Source organism: Corvus brachyrhynchos, unplaced genomic scaffold (assembly GCF_000691975.1).
Source record: "Corvus brachyrhynchos isolate BGI_N302 unplaced genomic scaffold, ASM69197v1 scaffold176, whole genome shotgun sequence".
NCBI classification, from domain to species: domain Eukaryota; kingdom Metazoa; phylum Chordata; class Aves; order Passeriformes; family Corvidae; genus Corvus; species Corvus brachyrhynchos.
In genome coordinates this window covers 332,818-343,829 of record NW_008238435.1, presented here as the reverse complement: position 1 = coordinate 343,829, position 11,012 = coordinate 332,818, and the positions used below count along the sequence as shown (strand labels likewise).

General features: G+C 41.2%; 1 protein-coding gene across 14 annotated transcripts in view; it reads left to right on the top strand.

Annotated features, from left to right (window-relative positions):
• The window catches only part of RAP1GAP (RAP1 GTPase activating protein), a 55,919-nt gene that overhangs the window by 3,820 nt on the left and 41,087 nt on the right, over nucleotides 1–11,012 (top strand). For 11 of the 14 annotated variants that reach the window (XR_001862629.1, XR_001862631.1, XR_001862628.1 and 8 more), the window contains exons 2-5: nucleotides 2,358–2,467; nucleotides 4,622–4,715; nucleotides 5,170–5,205; nucleotides 10,402–10,449. Coding sequence is in view for 8 of the 14 variants with exons in the window: in XM_017736496.1 (XP_017591985.1) it covers nucleotides 2,442–2,467; nucleotides 4,622–4,715; nucleotides 5,170–5,205; nucleotides 10,402–10,449 (204 nt within the window). In the remaining 6 variants the exon portion in view is untranslated. Of the gene's footprint in view, nucleotides 1–2,357; nucleotides 2,468–4,621; nucleotides 4,716–5,169; nucleotides 5,206–10,401; nucleotides 10,450–11,012 lie in introns of those variants that run through there. The other 3 variants (XR_001862633.1, XR_001862632.1, XM_008635420.2) reach the window with 2 other exon arrangements.

The following is an 11,012-nucleotide window of genomic DNA, read 5'->3' as shown; positions in this document are numbered from 1 at the left end:
GGGGCGGAATCGGGTGCTCATCTCCCGGGAGGGAATGAGGGAGGCTCGGCGGGCTTTCTTCTGCCGTCGTGGGAGTGGGGGATCTCTCCGACTGGGACTTCTCAATTAAGATTAGTTTCTCTCTGGAGTTCTCCTTTCTCTTGCCCCGTAGGGCAGTACCTGGCAGGCAGGAAGAGCTGGCAGGGTTCTCCAGGCCCTCCCGGTACTCTGCCCACCTCTTTGTGGGTGCACGAAGTCCTTAGCACAGGCTGCCCACGAATGGGAGCGGCGGCCTCCACGGGAGAGAGCCAGAGAGGAGTTCGGGTGGAAGAGAGGTTCCTTACTGGAAGTCAAAGTCTGTGGGCAAAAAGTTTGTGACCAGCTGAGAGCAAAACGCCTTTCATCTGTAGTGGTTGCTTCCTTTTCCTAGCTCTGCTTCAGTAATTAATTCTCTTGAGTTCGAGGAATCTATGTGTAAGCAAAGTTCAAAGCTGTACAGGTGTTCTGAGAGTAGGGCTATTCGTGTCATGTTTTCAGCTGTCTCCACCAAATACCTAACAATTGTATTTGGTAAAGCAAACGCATCTCTCTAAGGCAGGAACAAGGGAGTGAAACAACAGAAGGTGTTGCTCAAGAGAAGTGGTTGTCCAGAATTTTCATTACGAGCATTTCAGGCCTGTTCTTCTCTCACATTACCTTCAGTTCTTTAGAATTGCCTGTCCCTTCTAGTGAAGGATTTAAAAAATGTATTAGTGTCTCCCTGCAAGAAACTCTTATCAGGCTGGGACACCAGTTATTATACTGATTGTTGTTCCATAGATAGCTGCAAATCATGCTGTGGTGTTTCTCCTATTGGAAGGCTACCAGATTAGCAAAAGTATTTACAACAGCTATACACCTGCTTCCCTGTGAACTTTCAGGAAAACACTTACCTGAGGATTTGGGGCACTTGCCTTTTAGAGTTCAGCAAAACCCCGTGTGCTCTGGAATATTTATGAAAGAATGTATGAAATTCTGTCCAATTTGTGTTTTTCTTAGAGCAAATATTTGCATTGACTATGTTATTGAACTGGCTCAGCTACAGCAGATAGCAATGATTTTGGAAGCTGGGTAGAGAGATCCCGTGACTGAAATAGCAGACGATGCTGCAAGACAGGAATAGAAGGCGTGAGAAGAGTTGTAGTGGCTTAGAGATCTGCACAGGTTCTTCTTGTTCCATTTCAGAATTGAGAGTGGAATTTATCAGTGGATCAGCATTGCCTACATTTAGTTTGACTGCCTCATTGAAATTAATGCACTGGCTACTGTCAATAGTAAAATCCCAATTTAGCCTTCTGCATTTTCTAGGCCTTATGCTTCCCCTTGTTGCCGTGTCCTAAGAATAAAGCTTCAGCAAGTATACATTTGCACATAAATATTCCTCTCCCAATCTGCAGAATTTGTTTCCTTTTTCAGAAGGATGATGTTCTTCTTTTCTGGGATCAAAGAGTTTGAAGTTCCAATTTTAAAAGTAGTATGTTCCCTTTCTGTAATACAGTCTAGTGCATTTCGTTCCAGAAATTAAAAATTCCAGAAACTGAATGTGGACTTTAAAGCAATAATTATAATAGCCCCAATTTTTTGTGATATTTTATTAAAGATAATGTGAAATCTAAGGTATTCTCTAGGATTTTTAAAGGCCCGAGGCATATTCCTAATTTGGGATAATTACAGAATTGTGAACATCTCTAAATGTATGGTAAGACTGATGAATTTGGCATCTTCTGGACTCAGCTGGACAATAGAACTGTACTAGGATTCAGTGGTAAGGAACAGTTTCTGCCCAAAGTTTTCCAGTCAGTCCAAAGTGTTGAGATGAATTCATGGTGAGAGGACAGGGGCAGGACTGGCCACACTGACCTCATGTAGGAACCGCCAGATTTCCGTGATGCAGGTGTGTATTTAACTCCTCTGAATGATTCAGCATTCAGCTCAGCGACATGCCAAAGAAAACACTAGCATGCAACAAGGCCCCAGGACATCCAGTTGCACAAAAGGTTCTATTGTTACACTTCTTTCTGAAAACAAGAATTTATCAAATTAAGCTCTTACCTTTTTAGGGCTCACAGAACAGAAACTTAAGAGACAGTGAAAATGTTTCATCTACTGCCTTGGACATAAATTTTGCTCATCCCAAACATTCTTCAAGTAAATGAATAAGATGATAAATAAAGCATGTATTAGTATAGTATTAATATTAATTTAAATTACATTTGCCATCAAACTATTTAAATATTTATTTTAGGTTTTCAAGACTAACTCCTACATCTTCCCTCCCAGGTATTTTATGGCATTAATTTCTAGGTGCATTACACAGATCTCTCTCATTCGAATTTCAGGAGAAAACTGTGGGATGGAAGCATTGTGTTACTTTGTGTGGAGGAGCCTATATGCAAGTTACATGATGCCATTGGGCCACTAGAATGAACTGTGAATTGTCAGAGAACTGGTGAGCGTTATGATTCTAAGAGCTTGTGATAGAGTAGTTTCAAGATTACAGAAATATGTTGTACCTCCGTACAAGAGGGAGTGTAGCCACTGCTTTCAAAGCAAGGGTCTGCATGACCAGTCTCAGCATGGAAGCAGTAGCAGTCGTGCATCTGATAGCTACAGGACAGCAATTCTTGATTGCATTATAGGATTATTATATGTATTGTGTGATGGTTGTATGGCCAGTGATGAATGGTGTCTCTCGAGCTCTGTCTTGGGACTGGTGATCTTTAATATCTCTTATCAATGACATAGACAGTGGGACTGAGTGCACCCTCAGCAAGTCTGCAGATGACACAGAGCTGAGGGGTGTGGTTGACACAACAGAAGAAGGGACCATCCAGAGGGACCTGGACAAGCTTGACGAGTGGTCCTGTGAGAATCTCGTGAAGTTCAACAAGTCCAAGTGCAGTGTGCTGCACCTGGTTCAGAGCAATCCCAGACATGGGCACAGACTGGGAGATTAACTCATTGAGAGCAGCCCTGTGGAGAAGGACTTGGGGGTTCTGGTAGAGGAAAAGCTAGACCTGAGCCTGCAGAGTGTGCTTACAGCCCAGAAAGCCAAACATATGCTGGGCTGCATCAGGAGAGGAGTGGCCAGCAGGTTGAGAGAGGTGATTTTCCCTCTCTACTCTGCTATTGTGAGACCCCACGTGGAATACTTCACCCAGCTCTGGGATCCCCAGCACAAGAGAGATGTGGACCTGTTAGAGTAGGTCTAGAGGAGGCCACAAATATGATCTGAGGGCTGGAGCTCCTCTCCTACAAATACAGGCTGAGAGAGCTGGGGTTGTTCAGCATGGAGAAAAGAAGGACCAGGGCAGACCTTCCTTCTAGTACTTAAGAAGGGCTTATTAAAAAGGAAGAGCGACTTTTTCCCGGGCAGGTAGTGACAGGACAAGGGGGAACAGTTTTAAACTAAAAGAAAAGAGATTTATATTACATGTTAGGAAGAAATTCTTTACTCAGAGGATAGCGACGCGTTGGAACAAGTTGCCCAGAGAAGCTGTGGATGGCCCATCTCTGGAAGTGTTCAAGACCAGGTTGGATGGGGCCCTGAGCAATCTGATGTAGTAGGTGACATCTGGCAGAGGGGTTGGAACTAGATGATCTTTAAGGTTGCTTCCAACCCAAACCCTTCTGTGATTCTATGACCACATAAAAATCACATTCATGATTGCATTACAAAGTAAATGAGTCCTGTCTCTTGTAAACCTGTGCTTAGTTCCCAGCCTCACCTATGTGGCCTTCACCATGGCTTAACCTCAGTTTGTGACTGCTAGTAAAAACTGTGAGTGGCATGGAATGTTTATTAAGTAACAGTAGGAGAGGTGCAGCTGGCAGTGAGACTGTCTGTAGTGCCGTGGGCAATGCTATGTATGTCTTCTAAACTACAGCATATTGTTTGTATGGCTTTTTATTTTCTCTTCTTTGAATGTACACACTTCTCTGTTTGTACACACTGCTGCTCCAGCAGGGACCATAGTAATAACATATTTTCCATAGCAGATGTGCAAACAAAAGCTCACCTAATCTCCATGCTGGCTGTACCAGCAGTGGTAACACAAAACTGTGTCTGCCTCTCTGTAGGGTGTTACCAGTTCTGTTCTAGTGCCATCTCTGTTATGCTCCTGTCTTTGAGACTAATACCCAGGCTGTGGCAGCTGGGGCTGTCCTTTAGGAGTTGATTTCAGTGGTGGTTCAGAACTACTTTCATCCTTTTTGATATGGTTCTGTTGTGAGATCTGATTACAAAGCTTCTCGTGAGACATGTCTTTATTGTGCTCCAAATCCATGATGGAAGAGGAACTTGGCAGAGAAAGATCATTCAGCACTTACATGACAGTTGTGAGGAAAATATTGTATGTGAGCAGAGACAGAGCAGTCAGAAGCCAGAAAATTTTTGCTGCTACATCCAGGATGTTTGCAAGTTCAGCCGCCTCTGGGATTCTCACAGGGAATGACAGCTTCCTTACAGGCAAGAAATGGCCTGGGGAGAGGAATGGTAAGCAGAAGGCAAAGGAGACACTGCAGGCAAGCACTGACATGTTGAATTCTCTTAAGAGTTAACTTTTTCTTCTTTTTTTTCCTTTTCTGCCTCTGTCTCTTGCAGGAGGTCTGAGGAGGCAGTGCAGGGTTTCAGTGATGTTATAGACTCTCCCACTGAAGGCTTTCCATGTGTCCTCACTCCTGCTGTCCCCAACAAGGTAAAAGCAGACCATGTTTGGCCCAGGGTTGGTGTGTGCTTTGAGCAGAAGTTACGTGTGCTGAAGAAATGACTGAAATCAAGCTCGTGTGCATGCATGTCTTACAGCTATAGTTGCCTCCTTCTGTGAGAATCCTAAACTTGCTAATTTGATCAGTTCTTATGCCATACTGTGTCAAGTCAATCTGACCTATTGAAATAGAGAAATTCCTGATACCTAACTGACCGGGCTTCAGGTCAAGCTTTTGCAACACAGACTGAAGACAATTTGGCCACTTGTTTTGTCCATGCTGCCAATTACGGAAGAACAATTCCATCATGTCTTCAGCAAACAAGTAGTTCCTTTGTTATATGGAAGGAACTGTTGGCTTCTTCAGTATCTGAGTCACCAGAAGATAATGTTAGCTTCTGCAAATGTCAAATTACTTTTCCCTGTTGTCTTTCCCTTTTCACAGACTGCGGACTTGTTTGAGATGATTGAAAAAATGCAGGTAAGGAGAAGTAATTCTGTCAAACTTTGGGATCTCTTAATTTTTTGTAGCAAACAAATAATCAGCTACTATTTGTCCTTTCACTCAGAATACCCGTTGATGCGGGCTTGCAGAATTTTTAGGTCTTCTAGGCTCAATCTCTTCAATGGGATTTCAAAAGCATTTTTCTGTGTTCATTTTTCCAGTCAGCATAATGGAAGCAATAGACACAGGTTATTATAATTCTGTCTGTTCTTTGCAGAAGTGTGATTCTGAGAGAAAGTCAAAGTCGCAATAAGGTATCTCTGGCATCTTCTTCAGGAAACTCTGTTCTGCTGGGTAGCAGGTATAATGACAGGTGATTAATGGGATGTTAACCTAACTGCATTTAGCAAGGTCAGACAGTTTAATAAATAACTACTATAGGTCCTGTCTTTAACTTGTGCAAGAAAGAAGGACTCTGGCTTAATTCTTACACAGAAATACATGCATTTAGCTGCATATATAATGTTATAAACTTAAAATAGGGCCGAGTTGGTTTTTTCCACTTTTCTGTATCAGATAAAGAAATAGTAATATAATAATAGGTTTGTTATATACGTTAAATATCCAACAATAAAGTCTTCAAATTTTTCAGATTATGTGTTCTCAGAGCATCCTTGCCAGGTTACCAATAGTTTCCCTGAGTGGTGCACCTTCTTTAAAGTGCTGTGCTTAACCTTGACCTAACATAACACATAGCGTGGCACATAACTCCTGCCTTTTATTATGTGCAGAAATTAAACTTACCAAAACCATTTAACTTCTTTTCTGGAATTTGGGTAATCAGATTATGAATATGAGGAAAATGCCAGACTTTAGTGAGACTATAAAGGTGAGGAGGTAGAAGGTAGCAGCAAAATGCTGAGTATAGAGTTATGAGGCTGAAGTCCCATTTGGCAGACTGGGCAAGGAGGAGTGTGGGAGGGAGGGGCTGAAGGTGTATCTGCCATGTATTCATGTGTAGACAGACACAGACCTTGCAACCAATTTACTAACATCCAGACTATGTTTGGGATGTATTCTTGCTGCTTTAGAGTAGCAAGCTCTGTAAGTGTGCCTGGCTCATTTAACTCTGTGCAGGAAAGTAAGCTTGAGCATGTAGATCTGCTTCAGTTCAAGCACATATTGAAAGGTTATGACGGTCCTTCCCAGGCCTTTTGAAATATGGATAAGAGAGAGTCACTACCATGTGTCCCACAGTGGAAGACTGTTGCTTAAGATTGTCAGTGTTTCTCAGCTCCCAGTTTACCATATGGAAAATCTGACTGGATTTGCACCTCTTTAGTTAGAGAGATAACAGGGAGGTGATGAGAATTTCCAAGGCATGCAGACTGCCTAATTTTGCATCTATGATGTTTTCTTAGCTGTCCATTGTTAAGCCTTTATAGCATTTGTTTTTTTCTAGTTAAGCTTGTTTTGTCACCTGACTTGCACTAGGAGAATCAGTAACTGCTGTCTAACAGACTTTTTGAAAGTTAAATGTTTTCCAAAAGAAAAAATTATCGTAATATTTCTTCCTAATATTTTTATTATCTTTTTCAAGATTTTTACTAGTTATTTTTTCTCTTTTGTTTGTTTTTGCTTTCCCTTTCCTTCCATATGACTGTGACTATCCTTTAGATTTGTTGAACCATTCTTGCAAACGAAATATGGGATTTTCATAAGCAATCAAAGTGAGTAAAAGCCAAAGCAGAAGACTTGAACATTTCTCCTATAAAATAATAACAAAAAAGCCTCAGGATAGAATTGATTTTTGAGTACTTTAACAATTGGATTGGAGTATAATTGTTCAACTGAAAACTAGGATAGCCATTTCACATTTTGTGTGATGAATTAACAGGTAATTTAATTTTTTGCACTGAAACCAACCCTGAGATCTGGGAAAGAAGTTTGCCTTTTTTTTTTTCTTTCTCTTTTTTCCTTCTCTTCAATTTTATTATACATTTCTTGGAAATGAATGAGCTACTGGTCACTTTGTTCTGTGCTTACAGACATAGTGCAGTCACAACAAATACTGTGTTAAGGACACTTAGTAATATGTTGTTCCTGGATTGCTTTGCAGTGCAGGCAATTGGAAAACAAGGAAATTTTATTTCATCCAATAAGCTCAGATATTTCAGATCTTCGTATGTTTGCATAGCCAATGCCTCTTCACTTGACTGCTTTTGTTCACTACCTCTGTTCTGCGTTCTTATGGTTTCTTCATATTCTTTGGTCTTGTTTTCTCACAACTACTTTCATTGTTCTTTTTCCTGTATCCCCTTTTGTATCCAAGTTGCCTATTTTGAACTAGGCTCCCTCAAGGCACTGCTCTTTCCCCATAAAATATGTGCATTATCATGTATTGTTACACCACGTTGGACCCTGACTCTGGGTCTGGATGCTTTTTTCTCTGTCATTCATTCTTCCATCCTGCTCAGGCCAGGTGTTTCCCCTGTACAAGACCTTGGGAATATGAGATTCCCAGACTGGTGCTGTCTCCAGTAAGCTACCCAGGGAAACAGTGAGGGAAAGCCTTTCCTTAAAGGCAGTGCTGCAAGCCAAACCAAATCCAACCAGAAGGATGTCTCAAGGAGTGGCTGAGACTGCTGCAGTTTATTCCTCTCCGTTTTGAGGAATGACAGTGTCCATCAAGCAGTTGTTCTCCCCATGCTTTGACTCTTCCAACAACTTGTGCTGTAAGTTTCCTGTGGTCCTGGTTAGCCTTTAAAATAAAGCTTTGGACTGTACAGCCCAGGGCTGCATTATTCTTACCTTAAGCTTCACTCCAGAGGAGAGGTTGGTAGATTTGAACTTACATCTTCTGCTTCCAGGCTACCAGGAGCTTCCTTAACAGTGCAGAGTCATGGAATGTGCTGGTACATTCCTGTACTCTCTATAGAGGCTCTGATACAGAGCTCCTTTACAGCAGCCCAGAAAGTTTTCCCTCAGGCCTTGCTGAGATACTGGTCTCCTACCAGGACCTCCTTTGAAACTGGAAAATTCTTGCCATTATCAGATCTGCCAAAAATGCCAAGGAAGGAGAGAGAAATATTAGAAAATTGCAATTTCCCAATCTCCATTTTCAAGTGCAGAAAGCTCATTGTGCACAGCCAGTGTGTCCCTGTACTTCCCACAGTTTGTTGCTGCTTTGTACCTATGTGTCCCTCCTGTCTCAGTCCTGTTTTGACAGTGCACAGGACTTTCTGTCTGTTTTCCACATCCCTGTTTCAGAACCTGGTCTTCCTTGTGAACCTCAACTCAGAAGGTTGACAACTGAAACTCGAGACCACATCAACAAAACACTCTTTAGCACGTACATTCCATGCACTCGACTTTTTCCACCTTCACAACTTCCCTAAATGCAAAATGGTTACTACCTCTGCAAAATATAAAGATCTCTTGTCACCCTGTTTTCCATCTTAATTTCACAACTCACCACGTCCTAATAGTTGGTTGTTCATTTTGTCAGTGCTGTGTACTGACATCACAATTGAAAACATATATTCTAAAGTTTTGCTATGAAGAGTATTTCCAGCCTGGTATTTGTTTAGTCTCCACTGCTGAAAACACAAAAGAAAAACAATTTTTCTGGGGAGGGAGTGTAACTGTCTCAAAGCTCAGCTTTTGTGGTTTGATCTTGTGACACCCTGTAGATAACATGTGAAGCCTCTTTCTCCTATTATAGCTAAGGAAAATAATTTGGTTTTTTGTTATCTGCTCATTGTTCCTTCCTTGCTTTACTGTGTTTCTATATTTAACCAATTGAAATTTGTTGTTACTGCTATTTTTTGTGATTGAACTCAACCTCAGACTTCTGAAGAATAACCTCATGCATCCACAACTAGTCTCCCTTACCCTGGAGTTTAGCCATACTGGTTTAATTCTGATGTTTTTAAGAGTTTTTTAAAGGTGTTAAGCATTTGTTGTATACTCAAGGTCTTGCTCTTCATGATTTCATGAAAGTTTAGGTTTTCTTATGGCTTCTTCTTAGGTTTTTTTAATAAACTTTCTCATTTTCCTAAAACCTTGTTTTTATGTGAAGTAGATGTTGGGTTTCTTTCTTTTTTTTTTTTTTCTTTCTTGCTCCTGCAAAGAGCATCCTGATTATTATGAACCCTCAATAGTAAGGTTGCTTTTGCTCAGTGTTAGTGGTGCTATGCTAGCAGTTTTTGCATCCTGTACAGCTGGAACATTGTCCAAAAGTTTTATTCCTGAGCCTCCTAAGTCTCCACTGTAGAGCTCCTCTGAGATTTACCTATTTTTACCAGGATCTAGTTGACAAGCTAGTTCCACTGTAGAATATGTGCACAGGCATGGCTGTTATCAATCCAATCCTGCTTATTTTCACAACAAAGTCAAGAGCTGCTTATCCTGTCTGGAATCCCTGGTTAGCCACTCCATTAAGCAGTCACTGATGGTATATAGAAATGTAGTCTCAGCATCATGTTCCAGTATGAGAGTTCCAAGATTTAGGTGACAGTAGTTGAATACTCATGTACTGTGTGTAAGAGAAACCTACATTTTAGATCCTGGTCCTCACCTTCCTACCTGGTGATGCAAATTCTGCTTCTTACTCTTCTGTCTGTGAGGCTCACTTGGACTATGGCCTGTTGACCCTCATATATTTTGGTCTGGGCCTCTGCTCAGTCTGTGTTGGGGCTCTCTTCACTAAAATTGTCCTATTCTTGTGTGATTCTGCTGCAGAGGTGTGGTGGAAGTGAGCTACTTTGCCGTGGTGAGAAGGCAGAGGATGGAATAGCCTTAAGAAGGAAAATCAAGTCTGGATGCCAACTCCTGATTCAGGAAGAAACTAGGGCAGCCTTTTGCCCTGTTGTACCAACCCACCTCGTAGTCATTCAATTTTTTTTTTTTCCCCCCTTGGGATAGGAAGGAAGGTAGCTAGAAGAGATTAGAGAATCAGTTTGGGAGATTGTTTCTAATATCTGCCAGTTGTCTGCTTTTTAAGAGGTGTAAGCTTGGGGGTAGCTTTTCAGTTTTAATGCCAGATTAGGGGACTGGCCAAGTTCTAGCTTCACTTTTCATTTTTATACCGATCTTCCAACTTCACTTAAAATGGAAGATTTTATAGAGGGACAAAATATGTGTATTGAGGATATGAAGAAGGACACAGAGGGTAAGTGAAACAAACTTGCTAAAATACAGGATTCACTGTCTGTGACTTTATGTTTCCAGGGGAGTCGTCTGGATGAGCAAAGGTGTTCCCTTCCAGCTCCTCTCAAGGTCAGGCCAAGTCGTTATTGCCTCTTAAATTGCTGAGAATGGCAGATAATTGCTGACCTGGCTTGCAGTATATTTCATACTGGAATGAACAGGGAGTCTACAAACATCCCAAGAACACTTCTACGCTTGCTGTTTTTATTTTCTTTTTTTTTCCTAGTTGCAGCACAGGAGGGTGAAACTATGTAGATGAAGTAGAATTAACACTTCCCTTTTTCTAATTTAAGTGGTTCCAGTAAGAGTTTGTTATTATTAAAAGTGTTAGTTTTGATTAAGTAGTTTCTTAAATTTATTCAATTTAAGAGCTGTAATAATATTTATAAAAACACATAGTACTTATTTCGGTAGTCCGCTGGATGACTCATAGAGATGCTACTAGAAAGTTGACCTGTTTTGCCCAATATTAAGGCAATAAGGACAGATTCCCATCTTAAATCCTCAATGCTTCCTCTCCATTTCTTCAGTCTCAGCTCAGGCCCACTAACCTTAAAATCAAACTTGACTTTGATCTTGGGATGACGTATAAAAAAGTCACAGAGAGAACTGACATAGCTTTATTCTGACAG